The sequence below is a fragment of the Bombina bombina genome, chromosome 3 (genome assembly GCF_027579735.1).
Source record: "Bombina bombina isolate aBomBom1 chromosome 3, aBomBom1.pri, whole genome shotgun sequence".
Lineage (NCBI taxonomy): Eukaryota > Metazoa > Chordata > Amphibia > Anura > Bombinatoridae > Bombina > Bombina bombina.
Genome location: NC_069501.1, coordinates 1,254,875,812 through 1,254,902,552, shown reverse-complemented (window position 1 = coordinate 1,254,902,552; position 26,741 = coordinate 1,254,875,812). Strand labels below are relative to the sequence as shown.

Here is a 26,741-nt window from a genome sequence, read left to right as displayed (position 1 = left end):
TCAGAGGATTCTGTCTCAGAGGTTGATGCTGATAAATCTTCATATTTATTTAAAATGGAATTTATTCATTCTTTACTTAAAGAAGTACTAATTGCTTTAGAAATAGAGGATTCTGGTCCTCTTGATACTAATTCTAAACGTTTGGATAAGGTATTTAAAGCTCCTGTGGTTATTCCAGAAGTTTTTCCTGTTCCTAATGCTATTTCTGCAGTAATTTCCAAAGAATGGGATAAATTGGGTAATTCATTTACTCCTTCTAAACGTTTTAAGCGATTATATCCTGTGCCGTCTGACAGATTAGAATTTTGGGACAAAATCCCTAAAGTTGATGGGGCTATTTCTACCCTTGCTAAACGTACTACTATTCCTACGTCAGATGGTACTTCGTTTAAGGATCCTTTAGATAGGAAAATTGAATCCTTTCTAAGAAAAGCTTATCTGTGTTCAGGTAATCTTCTTAGACCTGCTATATCTTTGGCTGATGTTGCTGCAGCTTCAACTTTCTGGTTGGAAACTTTAGCGCAACAAGTAACACATCATGATTCTCATGATATTATTATTCTTCTACAGCATGCTAATAATTTTATCTGTGATGCCATTTTTGATATTATCAGAGTTGATGTCAGGTTTATGTCTCTAGCTATTTTAGCTAGAAGAGCTTTATGGCTTAAAACTTGGAATGCTGATATGGCTTCTAAATCAACTTTACTTTCCATTTCTTTCCAGGGTAACAAATTATTTGGTTCTCAGTTGGATTCCATTATTTCAACTGTTACTGGTGGGAAAGGAACTTTTTTACCACAGGATAAAAAATCTAAAGGTAAAAGCAGGGCTAATAATCGTTTTCGTTCCTTTCGTTTCAACAAAGAACAAAAGCCTGATCCTTCATCCTCAGGAGCAGTTTCAGTTTGGAAACCATCTCCAGTCTGGAATAAATCCAAGCCAGCTAGAAAGGCAAAGCCTGCTTCTAAGTCCACATGAAGGTGCGGCCCTCATTCCAGCTCAGCTGGTAGGGGGCAGGTTGCGTTTTTTCAAGGAAATTTGGATCAATTCTGTTCACAATCTTTGGATTCAGAGCATTGTTTCAGAAGGGTACAGAATTGGTTTCAAGATGAGACCTCCTGCAAAGAGATTTTTTCTTTCCCGTGTCCCAGTAAATCCAGTAAAAGCTCAAGCATTTCTGAAATGTGTTTCAGATCTAGAGTTGACTGGAGTAATTATGCCGGTTCCAGTTCCGGAACAGGGGATGGGGTTTTATTCAAATCTCTTCATTGTACCAAAGAAGGAGAATTCCTTCAGACCAGTTCTGGATCTAAAAATATTGAATCGTTATGTAAGAATACCAACGTTCAAGATGGTAACTGTAAGGACTATCTTGCCTTTTGTTCAGCAAGGGAATTATATGTCCACAATAGATTTACAGGATGCATATCTGCATATTCCGATTCATCCAGATCATTATCAGTTCCTGAGATTCTCTTTTCTGGACAAGCATTACCAGTTTGTGGCTCTGCCGTTTGGCCTAGCTACAGCTCCAAGAATTTTTACAAAGGTTCTCTGTGCCCTTCTGTCTGTAATCAGAGAACAGGGTATTGTGGTATTTCCTTATTTGGACGATATCTTGGTACTTGCTCAGTCTTTACATTTAGCAGACTCTCAAACGAATCGACTTGTGTTGTTTCTTCAAGATCATGGTTGGAGGATCAATTTACCAAAAAGTTCATTGATTCCTCAGACAAGGGCAACTTTTCTGGGTTTCCAGATAGATTCAGTGTCCATGACTCTGTCTTTAACAGACAAGAGACGTCTAAAATTGATTTCAGCTTGTCGAAACCTTCAGTCACAATCATTCCCTTCGGTAGCCTTATGCATGGAAATTCTAGGTCTTATGACTGCTGCATCGGACGCGATCCCCTTTGCTCGTTTTCACATGCGACCTCTTCAGCTCTGTATGCTGAAGCAATGGTGCAAGGATTACATGAAGATATCTCAATTAATATCTTTAAAACCGATTGTTCGACACTCTCTAACATGGTGGACAGATCACCATCGTTTAATTCAGGGGGCTTCTTTTGTGCTTCCGACCTGGACTGTAATTTCAACAGATGCAAGTCTCACGGGTTGGGGAGCTGTGTGGGGATCTCTGACGGCACAAGGAGTTTGGGAATCTCAGGAGGTGAGATTACCGATCAATATTTTGGAACTCCGTGCAATTTTCAGAGCTCTTCAGTTTTGGCCTCTTCTGAAGAGAGAATCGTTCATTTGTTTTCAAACAGACAATGTCACAACTGTGGCATACATCAATCATCAAGGAGGGACTCACAGTCCTCTGGCTATGAAAGAAGTATCTCGAATTTTGGTTTGGGCGGAATCCAGCTCCTGTCTAATCTCTGCGGTTCATATCCCAGGTATAGACAATTGGGAAGCGGATTATCTCAGTCGCCAAACGTTGCATCCGGGCGAATGGTCTCTTCACCCAGAGGTATTTCTTCAGATTGTTCAAATGTGGGAACTTCCAGAAATAGATCTGATGGCGTCCCATCTAAACAAGAAACTTCCCAGGTATCTGTCCAGATCCCGGGATCCTCAGGCGGAGGCAGTGGATGCATTATCACTTCCTTGGAAGTATCATCCTGCCTATATCTTTCCGCCTCTAGTTCTTCTTCCAAGAGTAATCTCCAAGATTCTGAAGGAATGCTCGTTTGTTCTGCTGGTAGCTCCGGCATGGCCTCACAGGTTTTGGTATGCGGATCTTGTCCGGATGGCCTCTTGCCAACCGTGGACTCTTCCGTTAAGACCAGACCTTCTGTCACAAGGTCCTTTTTTCCATCAGGATCTGAAATCCTTAAATTTAAAGGTATGGAGATTGAACGCTTGATTCTTGGTCAAAGAGGTTTCTCTGACTCTGTGATTAATACTATGTTACAGGCTCGTAAATCTGTATCTCGAGAGATATATTATAGAGTCTGGAAGACTTATATTTCTTGGTGTCTTTCTCATCATTTTTCTTGGCATTCTTTTAGAATACCGAGAATTTTACAGTTTCTTCAGGATGGTTTAGATAAGGGTTTGTCCGCAAGTTCTTTGAAAGGACAAATCTCTGCTCTTTCTGTTCTTTTTCACAGAAAGATTGCTATTCTTCCTGATATTCATTGTTTTGTACAAGCTTTGGTTCGTATAAAACCTGTTATTAAGTCAATTTCTCCTCCTTGGAGTTTGAATTTGGTTCTGGGAGCTCTTCAAGCTCCTCCGTTTGAACCTATGCATTCATTGGACATTAAATTACTTTCTTGGAAAGTTTTGTTCCTTTTGGCCATCTCTTCTGCCAGAAGAGTTTCTGAATTATCTGCTCTTTCTTGTGAGTCTCCTTTTCTGATTTTTCATCAGGATAAGGCGGTGTTGCGAACTTCTTTTGAATTTTTACCTAAAGTTGTGAATTCCAACAACATTAGTAGAGAAATTGTGGTTCCTTCATTATGTCCTAATCCTAAGAATTCTAAGGAGAAATCGTTGCATTCTTTGGATGTTGTTAGAGCTTTGAAATATTATGTTGAAGCTACGAAATCTTTCCGTAAGAATTCTAGTTTATTTGTTATCTTTTCCGGTTCTAGAAAAGGCCAGAAAGCTTCTGCCATTTCTTTGGCATCTTGGTTGAAATCTTTAATTCATCTTGCCTATGTTGAGTCGGGTAAAACTCCACCTCAAAGAATTACAGCTCATTCTACTAGGTCAGTTTCTACTTCCTGGGCGTTTAGGAATGAAGCTTCGGTTGACCAGATTTGCAAAGCAGCAACTTGGTCCTCTTTGCATACTTTTACTAAATTCTACCATTTTGATGTATTTTCTTCTTCTGAAGCAGTTTTTGGTAGAAAAGTACTTCAGGCAGCGGTTTCAGTTTGAATCTTCTGCTTATGTTTTTCGTTAAACTTTATTTTTGGGTGTGGATTATTTTCAGCAGGAATTGGCTGTCTTTATTTTATCCCTCCCTCTCTAGTGACTCTTGTGTGGAAAGATCCACATCTTGGGTAGTCATTATCCCATACGTCACTAGCTCATGGACTCTTGCTAATTACATGAAAGAAAACATAATTTATGTAAGAACTTACCTGATAAATTCATTTCTTTCATATTAGCAAGAGTCCATGAGGCCCGCCCTTTTTTTGTGGTGGTTATGATTTTTGTATAAAGCACAATTATTCCAATTCCTTATTTTATATGCTTTCGCACTTTTTTATCACCCCACTTCTTGGCTATTCGTTAAACTGAATTGTGGGTGTGGTGAGGGGTGTATTTATAGGCATTTTGAGGTTTGGGAAACTTTGCCCCTCCTGGTAGGAATGTATATCCCATACGTCACTAGCTCATGGACTCTTGCTAATATGAAAGAAATGAATTTATCAGGTAAGTTCTTACATAAATTATGTTTTTCGTTTTACACGATAGTAGTTTCCTATTTTACGTTATCTGAGCACTGTTTGAACTCCAGTTCACAAGCAGGAAATCAGAAAGAGAAGAGATTTCAAGATGAATCCCGTTGTAGATAATTCTAATATGAAGTTTTATTCACTACTTACAACGATTGAACGAGTTGGGGACATTCAAGAATCAGAGACTGTATTTTCATCAGATATTTCAACGTACACTCTGAGTAAATTGTTTGATACTATAGAATCTTTGTTAGTCAAAGAAACAAGACTAAAGTGGGACATATGGACTTTACAAAAGTACATTAAATGTGGAATGATCCCAAGAGGGTTAAGGATAAATAAATTTCCAACTTTTGTTGTGGAAGATGTAGAGTTCATAAGGATATGGAATAGTGTGCTATCTGATTGTTCCTTTAAATTGATGGGCATGTTGTTAGAATTTAAAACCAAGATGTTATCTATTACATCCAATGAAATAGACACTTTACAAATAGAATTGCATTCACGTAGCAAAGAGTTACTTTTTGGCAAATTCGACTGTATTTTGCATGAATCATTATCCAAAACAAAAGCTTTGATCATGGAAGTCAAACATGACAAGTTTATGCGTGACTCATTGGATTATGATACAAACAAAATTTATATTTGGAATAAAAAACAAAGATTCTATTATAAAAAAGAGAATGACCAGAAAAGGTTTCCCAAAGAGGGTAAGAAAAATAAAAATAAAAATCAAAGCAAAAGTAACAAAAATAAGAAAGTAACCTTCAATGAGAGTGAGGCAGAATCATCAGGGGAGTACTCTACCTCAGGGGAAGAGTCAGATACTATAGGATCAGCTTCTGAATGTGCTGCTAATCCCCAGAATGTGGCAGTACAGTCCAAATATGATGCATCATACAATGTTGATACTGACAGAGATGATCTTAGAGCAACCACAAGTTCAGATCTGGCCCAGGTTTTTTCAAAACCCCCAAAAGAGTTAGAAGGGGGGGGAGGAAGAAAAGCAGAAAAGGGCATATTGAAGGAACAGGGTCTGAAACCACGCAGGGGGAGGTCGCACACAAAATACAATTAAAGTCAGTGATAAATTTGTCAACACAAACACTCAGTGATATGGAAATAAAGGTACTCAGCTATGGATTGAGTTTTGTTCCAGCTGAAAATTTCAACCTTTTTCAAACACTGATAGACGTGAACAGACTTATCAGAAATCTCACATTAAAAAAATACTTTAGTGAAACATTGCCAATAGATGGTGGGGAATGTACCAATGAAATCGAGAATGTCAACACTAATGCCCCTTTAAATTTTCAGGAACAAAGTGATTTACAGTCCCTGGAGACACTTTTTAGGGAGGGAACCTTGGGGATCATTGATCAAGATCTCATTATTAGGAGCAAAGGCCCCTCTCTATCTGAAGCCTCCAGGTTTTACCCTATTCAATGTAGGGGTAATATCCTAGAGAAATTTCAAAAACGTGTGGGATTAGACTTAACAAGGCTTGCATATACAGTTGGAGGAAAGAAATATTCTAATTTAACACAGTCAGAATCTGTTGCTCTAAAAAGTCTACAAGACAATAAAGCACTGGTCATCCGCTCAGCGGATAAAGGGGGGTCAGTTGTGGTAATGGACAGAACATTTTTTGTTAAAGAATCATTACGACAACTAAATGATACCTCACAATATCAGGTATTAGACTTTAATCCTACTTCTCGTTTTAAATATGAGATGAGTCATCTGATAGATGAGGGGCATGAAGAAGGGTACATTGACGAACCGACCAGTAAATATCTCACGGTTGACAACCCGATAGTCCCAATATTCAATTTTTTACCTAAGGTGCACAAATCCTTACTGGAAGTGAAGGGCCGTCCAATCATTAGTGGGATTGGCTCCATTACGGAGCCTTTGTCGGAGTGGTTGGACGAAATTTTACAGCCAATTGTGAAGGAATTGCCGAGTTATCTTCGTGATACTAAACAGTTGCTGATGGAGATGGAGGAGATACATTGGCAGAGTCACTATGGGTGGCTTACTATAGATGTCACATCATTGTACTCCTCCATCCCCCACAGTAAAGGTTTGGAAGCGTTAAGCTTTTGTTTAGAAAGATACACAACGATAGATCAAGGCTTTCGCTCTTATATACTACGAGTCACACAATACCTCTTAACCCATAACATGTTTGTGTTTGAAGGTGTCCATTACCTGCAGAGATGTGGGACAGCTATGGGGGCAAAGTTTGCCCCCTCCTATGCCAACCTGTTTATGGGTTGGTGGGAGCTGTCCCACATCTATGCATGTGATGGATACTGGAAGGAGAAGATAGTTCACTACAGAAGGTACATAGATGACCTTCTGGTCATCTGGAATGGTAGTGTAACAGAAGCTACCAACTTTGTGGAGATGTTGAATCAAAATGATGTCGGCATCAGATTCACAAGTGATTTCAATAAAGACAATATTAATTTTTTGGATGTAAATCTGTCAGGTACTGACAAAAAGGAAGTGGTTGCAAAAATATATAGAAAACCCATAGCGGGTAACACTCTCCTCCATGCCAAGAGCAGTCATCCACGAAGAGTATTTAGGTCAGTCCTAAAAGGGCAGTTCATTAGGATTAAAAGAAACTGTACTCTGGATGAGGAATTTGAAAAACAAGCTCTTGACATGGAGGAGAGATTTTTGCAAAGAGGTTACAAAAGAACAGAGATTGTGGCCATCAAAAATAATGTTGCAGCAATGGATAGGAAATAGCTTTTAAAAGAGAAGAAAAAGAACAATGTCACATTTGAAGGTGTATCATTCATAACACAGTATAGTCAACAATACCATTCAATTTGTGGAATTTTGAGGAAACACTTTCCAATGTTAAAAGCAGACGATAATTTGGCGAATATTATCCCCAAAGGTTGCAGGTATGCATTCAAGAAAGGAAAAAGCATAGGAAACATAGTCGCTCCAACACAATTGAGTTTAGAACAACCATTTGTCACCACTTCATCATGGCTCAGATTTAAAGGCACGTATAAGTGCAGTTATACACCTTGTACAGCCTGTGCACATTTACAACAGGGAGATGGATTCTCCAGCACCGTTACAGGAGAAAGATTTAATCACCTCTCATGTTTAAATTGTAGGTCCTGTTATGTAATTTACTTGGTCACCTGCATTACATGCAATATTCAATATACAGGACTCACTACAAGGGAGACTAGAGAGAGGATAAGGGAACACCTAACTAACATAAAGGCAGGCAAACTAACCACACCGTTAGTACAACATTTTAAATTGGAACACAATAGCAGTGTACAAACTTTTAGATGGACTATTATAGAATTGGTCAAATGTAAATCCAGAGGGGGAGATAGAGACAAACTTCTATCTAAAAGGGAAGTCTTCTGGATTCACAAATTGAAGACCAGGGTCCCCCTTGGATTAAATTCAGAATTTGACCTAATAAATTTTTGGGAATAAGAAAGTGTATATGTGGGCCAGTGTACTGGAGACTTTTTACCTATACTAATAATGTAATGTAATACAGTAGAATGTAATATTATATTATATAATTATGATAGAAAAGAGTTGATTAAATAATAGATCTCTAAACTCATTTCACAGGATAAAATCATTCTTTGGATGTGTTACTAGATATATTTAAATATAGGTGAGTTCGCTTAGCACTTGGTTCGGGTTTAAAAGACATAGTGGGACCGCAGATAGAGTGACCTATTCTTATGATTAGCCCAAAATTTATGAATTGAATAAAGTATTGTACGAATAGAGCTAATATAAGTCCATTTCAGAACACAATGCTATATTCTGAGACAATGAGAAAGTATATTACTCTAAGCGCAATACGAATAGTTTCTATTTCCTCCACTGTTTATGCAAACAAAGTCAGACATGTAATTTCTAAGAGAAAAATGTACCTATATATGTTTTCACATTAATTAGTACAAATACTCTGTTATTATAAATGATCATATATCTGTTACAGTGTCTATTGCCTTGTTGTTTTTCTTTTTTTTTATTTATATTATTTTTATTATAGTTTGGAGTAAAACTTTAACAAGAAAACAAAACAATAGAACCAGAGAGTGGTTCAGAATTCTTACAGGTAAATAGGGTTTTGTTACAGTAAATGTTGCACAAATTATTAATTAGAGTCTTTTCTTCTTTGTCCCGTGGTTCAAAGTCTTTTCACAGTTTTGCAAATGTTATGGTAGGCTCGAGGTAGATGAGTTGAGGAGAATGGTATGTGAGCCTCTCCATGTTCCGTTAAGGGGGGACATCAGAAAATGATTTTCTCTTATTTCTAGTGCAGTTCTGTTATGAATTTCATGAATCCAAATTAACTTGTTCAATGTTACAATTGGAGAGAGAAATAGAAAAGGTGGAAAGGAAGAGGAGAGAGGAAAGAGGAAAAGAGGAAAAAGAGGAAAAAAGCATAGACCAAATTGTTAGGAGTGTGAGTATATATCTCTGAGATGGGTTTATGTGTCTAGATCACTAAATTTGAAGGATTCCCACAAGAACATCATGTCCTGGTGTAGTGTAATTTGACCTAGTTTGAGGTAATATAGTCTCTCTAGGAGTAGGTTTCTATTAACTAATTCTATCCATTCCGACATTGTGGACACTACAGATGATTTCCATTTTCTTGGTATTAGCTGGTTAGCTGCATTTAGCATGATATGGAATAGATGTTGCCGTATTTTGCATGTAATTGAAGGTGGGTGCCTTAACATTATTATTTCTGGACCAGGTGTTATTTGAGAGTGCAGTGTTTTATTAATACTCGAAAAAATAATGGACCAATATGGTTTAATATGTTCACATTCCCACCAAATGTGGGAAAGGTGGCCTTCTTTGTGACAACCTCTCCAGCATGAACCTGGGGATTGTTTGTGTATGTACTTGATTCTGGCTGGCGTTAAATACCACCTCATCAATAATTTGATGTTGGTTTCTTTTGCATGGGCTGAGTGAGCGGAGTGTAACAGAGATGAGAACCTGAGCGACCAAGTTTTAGCAGGGGTAGTTAGGCGTAACTCATTATCCCATCTTTTAGTGTATGAGGGGAGTTCGGGAAAGGTATGTGTTAAGATGAGTTTATACAATTTGGAGATGGCTCCTTTTATCTCCTCTGTAGTTATACACATTTGCTCGAATATTGTGGGAGGCCTAGTGAGGTCTTTTTTAAATTTATGTGTCATTATGAAGTGTCTTGTTTGGTGTACATGTAGCCAAGATGATAAGAAAGGGTGCTCTAATAGGTCAAGTTGGGTTTTATCTTTAATAAACTTAGTCTCGTGAGTGATAAGGTACATGGGTAGGAGTTTTTGTGGGTCTGTAAGGAGTTTGCAATCTGAGGTTTTCCCGGGGCTGAATTCTGGGTTATTTAAGAGCGTGGTGAGGGGTGAGAATCTGGAAGAGATTTTATTTGACGTATTACAGAGAATTTCCCAGTCTGACCAGGTCTCATTGGAGATTGAGGACGTAGAGATGGAATGTCTGTTAAGGTAAACAGGGTTCCAACATGCTGTGCTGAGGTCATGATTAGGAGCTAGGTCGATTTCAATTTGCACCCAGCTTTTGTGGTTGGAAGTGTTAAATTTGCACCAGTCTTGTACTCTCTGTAGCGATATGGCACGTTTGTAGGATAGGAGATGTGGGACCCCAAGGCCTCCTTCTGATGGAGGTTTAAAAAGTGTGTCTCTATTAATTCGCGGGGGTCTACGGTTCCAAATGTATCCGTTTATGATCTTTTGCATAGTGTCTAGGTCTTTTTGTATGCCTGGGATGGGGACTGTTTGGAGAATGTATAATACTTTTGGGAGCAGGATCATTTTTGTTGCTTGCATTCTGCCTATCCACGATATATTTTTTGGGAGCCAATGTGATGTTAAGGTTAGGAGCTCTGTGATTAGATTACCATAATTATATTTGCGCAAGTCTTGTTTATCTGGAGTAATGTGAATGCCAAGGTACTTGAGGTATTTAGTTTGTTGTTTTAGGGGACAGGTGGATTTCAGGTTGTTAAGGGTGGGGGTTGTTAGGTTTATAGGGAGGTATTCTGATTTAGTCATGTTTACTAGAAAATTTGAAACTGTGCCAAATTGTGTTAGTTCAGTGATGGCTTGTTGTAGAGATACTTTAGGGTTTGTAAGTGTTAAGAGGATGTCGTCTGCGAACATGGCTAGTTTATGTGTCTGGTTAGCAATAGATATACCTTGAATTTGGTTGTTTAACCGTATTTTGATAGCCAGGGGCTCTAGGGATAAAACAAAAAGAAGTGGTGAGAGGGGACAGCCTTGTCTAGAACCGTTTCGGATTTCAAAGGGGTCCGAAAGGGTACCATTAATTTTAACCTGTGCTGTAGGGTTTGAGTACAAGGCAAGGATTTTATAAATGAAGGGTTCTGGGAAGTGGAAGTGTTGTAGGGTCGTGCGTAAGTAAGTCCAGTCTAGTCGGTCGAAGGCTTTTTCAGCGTCAGTGGAAACGAAAACAGTCGGGGTTTTTGTCTGTGTAACATATTCCAATAAATTTAATACTTTGACCGTATTGTCTTTTGCTTCTCTCTGTGGGATAAACCCTACTTGGTCTTGATGAACTATGGAGGGGAGAATTTGATTAAGTCGGGTTGCTAGAATTTTCGCATACATTTTGAGGTCAATGTTCAGTAAGGAGATTGGACGAAAATGTGCCGGTGAGTTCGGGGGTTTGCCAGGTTTTGTTAAAACTGAAATGTTGGCTTGCAACATTTCGTCAGGAAAAGGGAATTTTTCTGGGATTGAGTTGAATAGGGATGTTAAATGTGGCGCTAGCAGAGGAGCGAAGGTTTTATAATATAAGCCTGTGTAGCCATCAGGGCCTGGAGCTTTATTTTGTTTTAATTGCTTTATCGCTTCTGTTACCTCTGACAATTGAATTGGGCGATCTAATTGGTTGCATTGATCTAGGCTCAGTTTGGGGATAGGAAGATTTTCTAGGTATTGATTACAGAGGGATGCATGGCTGTGAGGGTCTCTAGATGGGAAAAGATTATAGAGTTTGTGGTAAAATTTCTTGAACTCTTTAGCTATTGATTTTGTGTCTTCTAGGTGTGTGCCATCTGGGTTCTTTATAGCGTGGATATAGGTTTTTTGTTGCTGCTTTTTTAATGCTCTAGCTAAGAGTTTGCCTGACTTATTACCCTCCCTGTAAAAATTTTGCTGAAGGTGTAGAAGCTGTTTTTGTGATTTTATCTGTAGTAAAAGGTTCATTTGTTCTCTTTTGGATTGTAGTTGTTCTAGAGTGGATCTATCAGAGGGGTTAGATTTGTGTTTGTAATCTAAGTCTGATATGTCTTTAGCCAAGAGATTTATTTCCTCACGTCTTTTCTTTTTTATCTGGGCAGCAGTTTTGATAAACTCCCCTCTTATAGTACTCTTGTGGGCTTCCCAGAGGGTGACCACATTTACATCTGGTGTCTCGTTTATAGAGAAGTATGAGCTTATCTGTTCTGAAAATAACTCTGTTTGCTTTGGGTCTAGCAGTAATGTGTCGTCCAACCTCCACTGAAAAGTTCTTATGGGGGCCGTTGGCCATTTTATGGTGCATGATACTAGGGAGTGGTCTGACCAAGTTGTATGATGTATGGAGGAGTGTGTGGTGTGTGATAGGATTAGGTGATCAACCATAATGTAGTCCAGTCTGGAATAATTACATTTTGGATGGGAAAAAAAGGTAAAATCTATTTTTTGAGGGTTGAAATATCTCCAGGCATCATGTAAGCCGAGGAGTTTAAATTTTTGCCAGATACTAGGGAGGTTCGGGATTTTAGCTCTAGAAGAGGGGTTTGAGCAGTCGACTGTGGGGTCTAGGGGGAGATTCAAGTCTCCTGCCATGATTAAGGAGCCTTTTGCTTCTTTAAGGAGTAGGTCTGCAACTGAGGATACAAATTTATCTTGGTGTGAGTTAGGGGTGTAGACGTTTATTAGAGTTACTGGTTTACCATATAGGAGACCTTTTAAACAAATGTACCTGCCTTCTTTGTCTCCTATGGTTTGGGTTTTAACAAAGGGGAGAGATTTGTGGATTAAGATGCTTACTCCATTAATTTTTTTGTGTGGGTTAGTGCTGTGGAAATGTAGGGGGTTATGTGAGGAGAAATATTTGGGGATATTTTTCCCCTTGAAGTGGGTCTCTTGGAGCATTAGTATGTGTCCTCCTTTTTTAAGGAGGTCTAGTATAGCTAGCCTTCTCTTGTTAGGGCAATTGAGACCTTTAGCGTTCTGTGTGAAGATAGTTAAATTTTGTGGAGAGTGATTAATCAACATGTTGTATATGTGTCAGAGAGGGTAGTATGTGTGAACATAGATTATATACTGGTGAACATATAAGTGGTGTCATATGCTTCAATAGAGAGCAGGACAGAAAAGAAAAGAAAGGAAGGGAGAAGAATAGGTAAAGAGGAAGAACAGTAAAACACAATAATTTCAATACATGTTCAAACAACATAATTCTATTCTAGGGAGATAAACTCCCGGCTAGGTGAAAAAAAAATAATAAAGTCAACATTAGTTAACTGTTAACAATTTAACCTTTAAGACACTATTTAAATATCTCTGAGGTTCTGTATGCCTCGTGAGTTCTGGAGTATAGATAATACTTGCAGTTAGGGGTCTCCATAGGGGACTATTCGAGAGTTCAGGATATGTCCTTGTGTGCAGCAAAGACTTTTCATCCCTTTTCTTCTAATGATGGAGATGTGGATTGTACAGATTTGCGGGGTTTCTTCTGAGACGCCTGTCTCCACTCACTCCTTTGTGGTAGAGGGTTCAGCTTGCTTGGACTTGTGTGTTTCTCTTGAGGCTCAGCATTTTCCTCTAGCTGAGGGATAGGGATGTCCAGATCCCTGCATATGTCTGGTATATCTTTAGTAGATGTGCAAGTGATGCGTCTTCCTTTCCATAGGATTAACAGATGAAAGGGGAACCCCCATCTGTAGGGGATGTTTAGTTTTCTCAACAGCGACGTGAGTGGTTTAAGTTCTCGTCTTTTTGAAAGAGTTCTCTGTGACAAATCGGCAAACATTTGAATGTCCATGTTGTCATATTTTATGGGCTGTTGTTCTCTGGCTAACTTCATTAGCTCCTCTTTCTCTTGGAAATTCGTGATGCGGGCTATGATGTCTCTTGGTGCTTGTCCTGCTAGTGGTTTAGGTCGTAGGGCTCTGTGAGCTCTGTCTATGCATATTTTTGAGGGTGTTTCTTCTTTTTTTAACGTGCTGAAGAAGTCTTGGAGATATTGTTCAATATCTGGTGGTAAAATGGTTTCAGGGATTCCCCGTAGTCTAATATTATGACGTCTGCTGCGATTTTCGATATCATCTATCTTATCCTCCAGCTCATTGATAGTTGTATCTTGTTTCTGAACGGTGCTTTGCAGGTCTGTGATAGTGTCTGCATGTAGATCCTGGGTGTTTTCGAGTGATTCTACTCTGTGACCAATGTCAGAGATGTCCTTTTTGAGATCTGAGATTTCCTCCTTGATGCATTGCTTGACCTGTGAAATAAGAGAAGAAAAGTCCTTTTTTGAAGGGATTGTTTTGAAGAGAGCTGTGGGGATGGTAATGCTTTCTGAAGCGAGGTCGCTTTCAGATTCTGAAGAACTGTGTTCCGACCTAAGGTCTGGCATTGCATCTTCTGTAGGTGCTATGTTTTTTGTTTCAAGCGTCTTGAAAAAATTGTTTACTGTATGAGTGGATGTTTTCAGGGGTTTAGCATTCTTGCTTGGTTTATTAATTTTTTTTGGAGACATCTTTGGATGGATTTTGCCCCTCTGCCTTCACTAAATCCTTAAAAGATAAATAAAGATCTTGGTGCTGAGTACAAAGTTCTTTGAGTTTATACTGTCGTTGCAGGTTCTTTATAAGAAGTATAATCTGTTTATCTGGCCCATAAAGAGTGAACACACTGCAGCTGTTAGTAGTTAAGGTGTGATCAAGTTTTCCATGTGCAGAAGCTTGTACAAATGTCCATATAATGTGTGACACTTTTTGGTTGTCTGTGCTTGGAGGGCTGTGTTTGTTTCTATGAGACTTTTCCACATGCAGCAACGTATGTTTTAATTGTAGCAGGGTATGTAAGCTTTCATTTTGTCAAATGCACTTGAGGGGATGTTTATAACACCTTTAGTCTAGCTGTCAAAGTTTTTAGTGCACCACTTGCTATAATAAGTCTTTAACACTGTGAGGATGGTGAAGCACAACTTTACTTTTATAGCAGGGTGAATATTATATGATCCGTTTTTCTTACCCCTTTGTTGCAGTGATCTATTTGCTGTAGCTTGCTCCCGGTGAAAGGCAATTTAAGTGCGCATCAAAACTTTAGTACAGGCTGCGGCCCGTCGCTGCATTATCTTCAGTACGTTCCTGTGTGGCATTTGAGGTACCGGAGTTCTGGTAGGTCTATGTGCTTACCGGATGATTTGTCTCTGGGAATCCCTTAATGTAGGTGTCTCCGGACCCTGATCTTCCCTTACCATGCCGCCATCAGAGTTTGAAGCGAGGTGTATATGTGCGCTCAGTGCGCTCTCTCCCAAATGGCAGATCTCTTGTAGCGAGGCACACAGGTCAAGCAGAACCTTTGTCTGGGGTTAGTCGCTCATTTATCTGGCGGTTTATGGCCTTAAAGTGCAGGATGGCTAATGCCTAAGGCGTTTTCACCTAGCTGGGGCCTAAGAGCTCAGTCAGACAGCCGCCATCTCTCAGGCTGGCTAGCTCCGCCCGCCTTGTTGTTTTTCTATCGACACATTGTTAATATCACGTTTGGATATAATTTACATAAGTTACATATGTTGTAATAGTTGAAACTTCATTGGAGCGAGCTTATAGAACCATTTCAATTGTTTGAGCTTCAATGATGTAAATAGTTCACACACTATTGAGGGGTTAATTTTGAATATAACAGGTGTGGTATTGTTCCGCCCCGGGTAAAAGGAGGTTCTTTGTTTTTAACCTATTAACTGGTTTCAATGGGTATTTAATCTCACTTGGAACAAGTGACTGCAGCTACGATTACGGCCCTTGGAGCCGAAACGCGTCAGCGAGCAGTCCTTGGGGTGGAACACACACATGTATCTAGGGATTTGAATTGTCATTACTGCAATGATGAACTTTTAAATGTTTCTTCGAATAAAGCTATCTGAAACTTCATCTATATCCAGTGCATCCTACTTTTTGTGATTGCTGCATCGTTTTCACCTCTTAGCCAATAGCCGTGCGGTAAATCCGGCTTGGCGCCCATGGGAGACGGATTTACCGCACCTGTTAGCCAAAAAAATATTTAGCCGTGGGCTGCTGTAGCAGCTAAGAGCGGCGATCGATTGAATCAAATAAAGGAGCTTTCCACATGAAGTATCTTATATCTTATCTTATACTTAATGAATGAAAGTGCCCTTTATTTGTTTCAATAGTAAATCCTAGCGTTTGTACAACGCTAGGATTTACTTTCACTTTAAATAAGTTATCTTTACTACGTGGAACTCTGTTACCAGAAAGTTAATAACACCAGGTGGCACAATAAGTAAGGGGAAAAGGGAGGGTGAATGAACCCAGAAACAGTAATAACTTATAATGTTAAAGGGACATTGTACACTAGATGTTTCTTTGCATAAATGTTTTGTGACAAACAAACAGAAAGCGGTGCTCTCTGTCTTACCCGCTCTGTTTACATTCGCGGCACACGGGAGAGTGGGGATGACGTCAGACATCTAGGGGGATGTGCTAAAGCCAGCGTTTTCGTCCGGAACGCCAAGTAGTAATACAAAGAATGTCCCAAGCACAATCCACAAAGCAGCAGTAAAATGAAACATCCAAGTGATTCAAATCATATAAAGTATACATATATAAATGTTTTGTACATGATCCATTTATACAGTCCATCTGGGGGTGTTTTGTAACAATGTATAGTTTTATTATTCTTTAATAACATTCTGCTGACTCCTAACCAAGCGCCACAGTTTTAGATTTCTACTGTTGTCTACAGACCTCAGACTGCTTCTGTTTGTATAATGGATCTTTTTAAATGCAGGGGAGGGAGGGGGATCTGCTCTCAGTCCCTTTCAGTGGGTGTCCCAGGCTAATCTTATCAACAGACCTAAACTTGGAGCTTCTAAGTAAGTTTTTTGGATTTTTAGATCAGTATCTGTGCATATTCTTCTTTATAGTAGTGTCAATTACACGCAGATATATGAAAATTGGTGTATACTGACCCTTTAAAATCAAGCACCATATAGCAATAGTTTATGGTCCAATAGTGATATCGATATATAATAATTTGCATTAATTTACTTTTAAGAAAAAGTTTAATTTACTTTAAAACAGTGAAGTATTTTAATTCTCCTGGGGAGCAGATACAAATATTCTATTTTTTTTATTGTTTATTAATAAAAGTCATTTGACTTCATTACTGTTTATTGTTAAATTATTACCAAATAAGTGCTTCTAGGCAAATCTTTCCACATACTTTTATGTAGGTTTCTTGTTGGCCAATACTGAGCCAGCTATGTTGTACGCACCTCTGTAGAGTCATAGACCATAATTATATATAGAGATACCTGATGAGATGTGATGAAAATATCTGTTATCTCTGTTGGTGATATAGTCATACCGTACAATAAATAATACTATGGTTTGTCGGCTACTTTCATTGTTTAAGAAATGGTGCGTTTTATTTAGAGGTTAGTGGAAATAAAGATATTTGTTTCCAGACAAGTTCTATTCGTGGACTCCAGGTTAATAATCTATCTTAAAATGATGCTGATGATACTGCCTCTGATTGGCTGGTGATACTGCCTCTGATTGGCTGGTGATACTGCCTCTGATTGGCTGTATCACAACCAGCCTTCTTAACAAAATTTACCTAAAAATAATTTGAACAGTTGATGTTTACTGATGTATTGGGGTCTTACTGGTCCCTGATAGCCCTAATGTGAGCTATGGGTGGTATAACCCTGCAGGAATGAACTTGTAAATCTAGTGAAATGAGTTATGATAGATTTTATATTATTATTATCGGTTATTTGTAGAGCGCCAACAGATTCCTCAGCGCTATAAACATAGGCGGTATACAAGGAAACATTTATAGGGATCAGATAGGTAGAGAGCCCTGCCAAGAGTCGCACTGTTGTAGTCAGCGCTTAAGAAGGTGATCTACAAACTGCTGGGCTCTTAGGCTTACATGCTAAGGGGGTTCAAGGGGATAGCAATGGAGGAGAGGAACTGGTATAAAAAAGGTTAGTGTAGGTTGTATGCATCCCTGAACAGTAGAGTCTTTAGGGAGCGCTTGAAGCTTTTAAAACTAGAAGAGAGTCTTGTGGAGCGAGGCAGAGAGTTCCACAAGATGGGAGCCAGTCTGGAGAAGTCCTGTAAATGGGAGTGTGGGGAGGTGACAAGAGAGGAGGAAAGTAGGAGGTCATGAGCAGAGCGAAGGGGACGGGAGAGAGAGAATCTGGAGACAAGGTCTGAGATATAGGGGGGAGCAGTGCAGTTGAGGGCTTTGTATGTCAGAGTGAGAATTTTGTGTTTAATCCTGGAGGCAAGAGGAAGCCAGTGAAGGGGTTGGCAGAGAGGTGCAGCAGATGAAGAGCAACGTGTAAGGAAGATGAGCCTGGCAGAGGCATTCATTTTCGATTGTAATGGAGCTAGGTGGCAGCTGGGGAGACCAGAGAGGACAAGAGTTGCTGTAATCGAGGCGGGAAAGGATGAGAGAGTGGATTAAAATCTAAGTTATGTCTTGTGTAAGGAAATGTCTAATTTTAGAGATGTTTTTAAGGTGGAAGTGGTAGGATTTAGCCAAGAACTGAATGTTAGGAGTGAAAGAAAGATCTGAGTCTAGTGTGACCCCAAGACATTGTGCATGCGGGTTAGGGGTAATGATGGAGTTGTCGACAGTTAGAGAGAGATTGGGGGTGGAGGTTTTGGAAGAAGGGGGAAAAAATAAGGAGCTCAGTTTTGGAGAGATTTAGCTTGAGGTAGTGAGAGGACATCCAGGAAGAGATGTGAGAAAGACAGTTAGTGACACGGGTTAGCAAGGAAGGAGATAGGTCTGGTGCAGAGAAGTAGATTTGGGTGTCGCGGGCATACAAATGATATTGGAACCCGTGGGACTTTATTAAGGAACCTAGTGATGACATGTAGATTGAGGGGACAGAGGACTTGAGGTACCCAGACAGAAAGTGGTGACGGGGCAGAGGATGCCCCAGAGAAGGCTACACTAAAGGTAGTTTGACAGGTAGGAAGAGAACCATGAGAGGGCTGTGTCACAGATGCCGAAGGATTGGAGGGTTTTGAGCAAAAGAGGGTGCTCAACAATATCAAAGGCTGTGGACAGATCAAGGAGGATAAGCAGAGAGAATTTACCTTTCGATTTTGCTGTAAGTAGGTCGTTGGTAACCTTAACGATTGCTGTCTCTGTGGAGTGATGGGGATGAAATCCAGATTGCAGTGGGTCGAGGAGGGAGTTTAATGTAAGTAAATGGGATAGGCATGCATATACTAGCTTTTCTAGAAGCTTTGAGGCAAAAGGTAGTAGGGCAATAGGGCGGTAGTTGGATGGGGAGGTTGGATCAAGAGAAGGTTTTTTGAGGAAAGGTGTGACCAGTGCATGTTTTAGAGATGAGGGAAATATACTGGAGCTGAGGGAGAGGTTGAAAAGGTGTGTGAGTATAGGGGTAAGGGTAGAAGAGAGGGCGGGGAGCAGCTGTGAGGAGATAGGGTCAAGGGGACAGGTAGTGAGGTGAGAGCGCAGCATAAGTGCCGAAATTTCTTCCTCAGTAACAGGGGAGAAAGAGCTAAATTAATGGCTATGTGGGTTGTGGTTGATTGCGAGCATTTGAGGGGGTGAGCGAATGAAAGTATGTTGCGAGCTGATTTCGATTTCTGATGGAGTTGATTTTGTTATTTAAGTGGCTGGATTTTCAAATGACTGCAGAGATATTTTCAGTTTACTTCTATAATTAAATGCACTTTGTTCTATCTGTATACTTTATTGAAAAGCATTCCCTAGGTAAGCTCGGGAGCACCAATGCACTACTGGGAAATGGCTGGTGATTAGTGGCTACACACACATGCCTCTTGTAATAGGCTCATCAGATATGTTAAGCTGACTTTTTAGGAGTTTAGTACATAGTTATATACAAGGAATAGTGCAATAATAAAATGCCATAAACATATTCTTGTTACATTTTTATTTCCCATTTGTTGTACAGTAGCTGCATAAGTTGTCATAAAGTTTTTCCTCACGAATGATGAAACGTATTTTCTATCCCCTCTGTGTATTTCCTGCTGTATATATGCTCTAAATATTGAACTATGACTAACAAGAGTGTCCTCGGGCCAGATCTCATACTTGTTCCTGAGATAGACCAACAAACATATTGAGTATATTTGCTGCTCATTTGATTCTTCTTTTCTTTTCATTTTTAACTTTCTTTATACTTTTTGGCCTTGTCATTTAGTTCCACCAACGGGCTCAGCACGGTGTCTCGTGAGTACCTCAAAGGGGACTATGCGTTAGATCTGGAAGCTGTAAAGTCTGGAGCCACCAGCTTGCCCCACCTCAACAAGACTCTAGTGACGTCCTGCAAAAAACTACATGGGTATGTGATCGTAAGTTTTAGTTGGGAAACCAGTGAATTCTGGGTAAGGAAACCATTTTGTGATCAACACAGATGTTAATGTGGGTAATATAGGAGTTAATGCATATCAGCAACCACAGAGACTTTTAAACTTTCAAAATAGTGTAATCAAAACCATTTGTAACCAGAGGAAAAATTTTCTATGTGTCACTAGAATATTTATTTTATGTTGGTACAGCTGAGACATAGTGTAATAGTTTAACGTTCATGCTTGCATACTTTGTCATTCTTGTGTTTTCCATACAGGGAGGTCGATAAAGTATTATCTGGACTGGAGATTCTCTCAAAAGTCTTTGACCAGCAAAGTTCCCCCATGGTGTCAAAGATACTCCAACAGGTGAGGATTTGCTAAAGATCAATTAGGATTACATTACATCGTTCTCTCAGCATATTCAGATAGAGTGTAGAATAAATACAAAAATAATTTTAATTATTTTATCAAACTGACCTTTTTCTATTTGTATCCTTTGTTGAAACATAACTTTTAAATGAGGATGTACTGAGATATGCTACAGAGAATGCACTATAAGGTAGCTGTGTCTGCAACCACTATACTTTCTAAGGTGTGTGCATGTACTCTCAAATTAATGTGCTTGAGGTTACCCCAGACCGGAGCATGATCGCAGCTACAGGTGTGTTGAGACTGGCAAGATTAAACAGGAGTATAGTGGGTGTCAGAAGGTAGTTGTGAGTCTGGCTTTTAACTGTATTGTGTTGAGGTAGTCATGTTAACTTAGTAATCACAGGACATTTATGGAACGTGTCACAAGGTCAAAATGTTCATACTGTTGAAGGTGTTTGCACATCATCTGGTTGTCTGTAAGTGTGTTACTGTGTACTTGTGTGTGTCTGAGATTGTGTCTCTATTTCTGTGTTAGTGCATGTTTTTGTGAGTGTATGTCTGAGTGCTTCTGTGTGTGTGTGTATGCATCAATGTGCATGCCTGTGTGAGTGTTTCTGTGTGTGAATATGTAATTGTGTGTGTCTGAGATTATGTGTCTATGTTTCTGTGTCAGTGTGTTTCTGTGTGTGTGTGTATCAATGTGCGTGCCTGCGTGAGTGTTTCTTTGTGTGAATATGTAATAGTTTGTGAGTGAGATTATGTGTCTATGTTTCTGTTTTAGTGTGTCAGTGTGTTTCTGTGTGTTTCTGTATCAATGTGCGTGGCTGCATGACTGTTTCTGTGTTTGAATATGTAAAGTGTTTCTGTGTTTGAATATGTAATAGTGTGTGTCTGAGATTATGTCTGTATTAGTGTGTGTCTGTGTCAGTGTGTGTTCTTGTGTGAGTGCTTGTGTCTGTGTCAATGTATGTGCCTGGGTGAGGTAGTGTGTGTGTGTACTTGCTTGTGTCAGTGTGTGCCTGTGTTAGTGTGTGTGCTTGTGTCAGTGTGTGCCTGTGTGAGCATGTGTGCTTGTGTCAATGTGTGAGCTTGTGTGTGTGTGTGTGTGTTTTTGTCTGTATCAGTGTGTGTGTGTGTGAGTGTGTTTCTGTGTTTGAGCAGGTGTGTCTGTGTGTGCGTTTGTGTGTTATTACCTTTACAATGTTTTTAAGTTTGACTATTCTCAAGAATAAAGTGCGCGCACATTTTAGTAACTTGGTCAAAAGTTGCACTGGTCTAAATTTTGGCACTCGCTGCTAAAAATAAATAAATAGACATAACCATGTCTGCAACAATGTCTATAACGTTATAGTGCACAAAACACCTTACTATAGTACACCTTACTATGTTCTGTTGGAGTTTTAACAAAGGATGCAAGGAGAAAGAGCTACAGTCTATAATAGAAGTAAAGTGATTTGTTTTGTATTTAATTGTAAGCTCCATCGTGCGTTTTTTTAGTGATACAGGATCATGCACCTTCTACTTAATGTTTTCTGTTTAGACATAAACCCAATACTTTTATATGCATGCACAGTTAATGCAGATGTTTTCTAATGTCTAATCGGTGATCTACAATAAATACATGAAATAAAATAGTTTTATGCAGGGAAATGAGGAAAACTAATTGTAAGTAATTTCAACATGTATTACTGCTTTTATTAAACATTTTAATAGGAATTAAATGTTTATTTTGTGTGTCACTTTTATAGCATTTGATATAGATCTAGTACAATTAAACTCTGAATAGAGAAAACATTTACACTGTGATTTTATTAGCAAAATGTAAATTTCATGAACAATTTACCCATTGAGTATGTTAATATTATCCCCTCTGCTGTAATTTTAACACCTACACTGATCAAGCACTGTGGAGTATGTCAAGTTTCTGAATTCCACAAAATGCACCCCAGCCTCTCTGGGGACAGTGGGACCCCCCCCCCCCAACACACACCAGTTTCTAGGTTTAAATTACGGGAAAAGCAGACAAAATAAATAATTTGTTAGAAAAATAGGACGTTAAAAAATATAAATAAATAAATAAATAAAAAAACCTCCTAAAAACAGAGACCGTTATCCTTATTGGCCAGTAATGATTAGCAGAAAGTACAAAACATTTTTGAGGTGAATGGCAACTTGCGTGACGTAACCTCAACACTATTGTATCCCTCTTGTGTTAGAGGGGCCTATGTTTTATGCATTTCTGAGTTTTAAACAACTTTCCAATTTAATTCTATTATCAAATTTTCTTCATTCTCTTGTTATCCATTGCTGAAGGGACAGCATTGCACTACTGACAGGAAGCTGAAAATATCTATTTAGCCAATCACTAGAGACAAATGTGTGCAGGCACCAATTAGCAGCAGCTCCTACTAGTGTATGATATGTGCGTATTCATTTTTTAACAAGGGATACATACGCCTAGATTTAGAGTTTTGCGGCCAAAGGGGTGCGTTAGCTACGCGTGTTTTTTTCTGGCCGCACCTTTTAAATACCGCTGGTATTTAGAGTTCACAGAAGGGCTGCGTTAGGCTCCAAAAAAGGAGCGTATAGCATATTTACCGCAACTGCAACTCTCGATATCAGCGGTGCTTACGGACGCGGCCAGCTTCAAAAACGTGCTTGTGCACGATTCCCCATAGGAAACAATGGGGCTGTTTGAGCTGAAAAAAACCTAACACCTGCAAAAAAGCAGCGTTCCGCTCCTAACGCGGCCCCATTGTTTCCTATGGGGAAACACTTCCTACGTCTGCACCTAACACCCTAACATGTACCCCGAGTCTAAACACCCCTAACCTTACACTTATTAACCCCTAATCTGCCGCCCCCGCTATCGCTGACCCTTGCATATTTTTTTTAACCACTAATCTGCCGCTCCGTACACCGCCGCCACCTACATTATCCCTATGTACCCCTAATCTGCTGCCCCTAACACCGCCAACCCCTATATTATATTTATTAACCTCTAATCTGCCCCCCACAACGTCGCCGCCAGCTACCTACAATAATTAACCCCTAATCTTCCGACCGCATCTCACCGCTACTATAATAAAGTTATTAACCCCTAATCCGCCTCACTCCCGCCTCAATAACCCTATAAGAAATCGTATTAACCCCTAATCTGCCCTCCCTAACATCACCGACACCTAACTTCAATTATTAACCCCTAATCTGCCGACCGGAGCTCGCCGCTACTATAATAAATGTATTAACCCCTAAAGCTAAGTCTAAACCTAACACTAACACCCCCCTAAATTAAATATAATTTAAATATAACTAAATAAATTAACTCTTATTAAATAAATTATTCCTATTTAAAGCTAAATACTTACCTGTAAAATAAACCCTAATATAGCTACAATATAACGAATAATTATATTGTAGCTATTTTAGGATTAATATTTATTTTACAGGCAACTTTGTATTTATTTTAACCAGGTACAATAGCTATTAAATAGTTATTTACTATTTAATAGCTACCTAGTTAAAATAATTACAAAATTACCTGTAAAATAAATCCTAACCTAAGTTACAATTAAACCTAACACTACACTATCAATAAATTAATTAAATACAATACCTACAATTATCTACAATTAAACCTAACACTACACTATCAATAAATTAATTAAATACAATACCTACAAATAAATACAATGAAATAAACTAACTAAAGTACAAAAAATAAAAAAGAACTAAGTTACAAAAAATAAAAAAATATTTACAAACATTAGAAAAATATTACAACAATTTTAAACTAATTACACCTACTCTAAGCCCCCTAATAAAATAACAAAGACCCCCAAAATAAAAAAATGCCCTACCCTATTCTAAAATTAAAAAAGTTCAAAGCTCTTTTACCTTACCAGCCCTGAAAAGGGCCCTTTGCGGGGCATGCCCCAAAGAATTCAGCTCTTTTGCCTGTAAAAAAAAAACATACAATACCCCCCCCCCAACATTACAACCCACCACCCACATACCCCTAATCTAACCCAAACCCCCCTTAAATAAACCTAACACTAAGCCCCTGAAGATCTTCCTACCTTATCTTCACCACGCCGGGTTCACCGATCGATCCAGAAGAGCTCCTCCGATGTCTTGATCCAAGCCCAAGCGGGGGGCTGAAGATGTCCATGATCCGACTGAAGTCTTCATCCAAGCGGGAGCTGAAGAGGTCCATGATCCGGCTGAAGTCTTCTATCAAGCGGCATCTTCAATCTTCTTTCTTCCGGATCCATGTTCATCCCGCCGACGCGGAACATCCATCTTCACCGACGACTTCCCGACGAATGACGGTTCCTTTAAGGGACGTCATCCAAGATGGCGTCCCTCGAATTCCGATTGGCTGATAGGATTCTATCAGCCAATCGGAATTAAGGTAGGAAAATTCTGATTGGCTGATGGAATCAGCCAATCAGAATCAAGTTCAATCTGATTGGCTGATCCGATCAGCCAATCAGATTGAGCTCGCATTCTATTGGCTGATCGGAACAGCCAATAGAATGCGAGCTCAATCTGATTGGCTGATCGGATCAGCCAATCGGATTGAACTTGATTCTGATTGGCTGATTCCATCAGCCAATCAGAATTTTCTTACCTTAATTCCGATTGGCTGATAGAATCCTATCAGCCAATCGGAATTCGAGGGACGCCATCTTGGATGACGTCCCTTAAAGGAACCGTCATTCGTCGGGAAGTCGTCGGTGAAGATGGATGTTCCGCGTCGGCGGGATGAACATGGATCCGGAAGAAAGAAGATTGAAGATGCCGCTTGATAGACGACTTCAGCCGGATCATGGACCTCTTCAGCTCCCGCTTGGATGAAGACTTCAGTCGGATCATGGACATCTTCAGCCCCCCGCTTGGGCTTGGATCAAGACATCGGAGGAGCTCTTCTGGATCGATCGGTGAACCCGGCGTGGTGAAGATAAGGTAGGAAGATCTTCAGGGGCTTAGTGTTAGGTTTATTTAAGGGGGGTTTGGGTTAGATTAGGGGTATGTGGGTGGTGGGTTGTAATGTTGGGGGGGGTATTGTATGTTTTTTTTTACAGGCAAAAGAGCTGAATTCTTTGGGGCATGCCCCGCAAAGGGCCCTTTTCAGGGCTGGTAAGGTAAAAGAGCTTTGAACTTTTTTAATTTTAGAATAGGGTAGGACATTTTTTTATTTTGGGGGTCTTTGTTATTTTATTAGGGGGCTTAGAGTAGGTGTAATTAGTTTAAAATTGTTGTAATATTTTTCTAATGTTTGTAAATATTTTTTTATTTTTTGTAACTTAGTTCTTTTTTATTTTTTGTACTTTAGTTAGTTTATTTCATTGTATTTATTTGTAGGTATTGTATTTAATTAATTTATTGATAGTGTAGTGTTAGGTTTAATTGCAGATAATTGTAGGTATTGTATTTAATTAATTTATTGATAGTGTAGTGTTAGGTTTAATTGTAACTTAGGTTAGGATTTATTTTACAGGTAATTTTGTAATTATTTTAACTAGGTAGCTATTAAATAGTAAATAACTATTTAATAGCTATTGTACCTGGTTAAAATAAATACAAAGTTGCCTGTAAAATAAATATAAATCATAAAATAGCTACAATATAATTATTCGTTATATTGTAGCTATATTAGGGTTTATTTTACAGGTAAGTATTTAGCTTTAAATAGGAATAATTTATTTAATAAGAGTTAATTTATTTCGTTAGATTTAAATTATATTTAACTTAGGGGGGTGTTAGTGTTAGGTTTAGACTTGGCTTTAGGGGTTAATACATTTATTATAGTAACGGCGAGCTCCGGTCGGCAGATTAGGGGTTAATTATTGAAGTTAGGTGTCGGCGATGTTAGGGAGGGCAGATTAGCGGTTAATACTATTTCTTATAGGGTTATTGAGGCGGGAGTGAGGCGGATTAGGGGTTAATAACTTTATTATATTAGCGGTGAGATGCGGTCGGAAGATTAGGGGTTAATTATTGTAGGTAGCTGGCGGCGACGTTGTGGGGGGCATATTAGGGGTTAATAAATATAATATAGGGGTCGGCGGTGTTAGGGGCAGCAGATTAGGGGTACATAGGTATAAAGTAGGTTGCGGCGGTGTACAGAGCGGCAGATTAGGGGTTAATAATAATATGCAGGTGTCAACGATAGCAGGGGTGGCAGATTAGGGGTTAATAAATATAACATAGTGGTCGGCGATGTTAGGGGCAGCAGATTAGGGGTACATAGGGATAACGTAGCTGGCGGCGGT

At 39.2% G+C, this 26,741-nt stretch overlaps 1 protein-coding gene across 1 annotated transcript in view; it reads left to right on the top strand.

Annotated features, from left to right (window-relative positions):
* INPPL1 (inositol polyphosphate phosphatase like 1) overlaps positions 1–26,741 on the top strand; it is a gene marked incomplete in the record, with an annotated part of 449,643 nt that overhangs the window by 229,248 nt on the left and 193,654 nt on the right. The window contains 2 exon segments of the mRNA XM_053708786.1: positions 19,941–20,081; positions 20,367–20,457. Of these exon segments, the coding sequence (XP_053564761.1) occupies positions 19,941–20,081; positions 20,367–20,457 (232 nt within the window).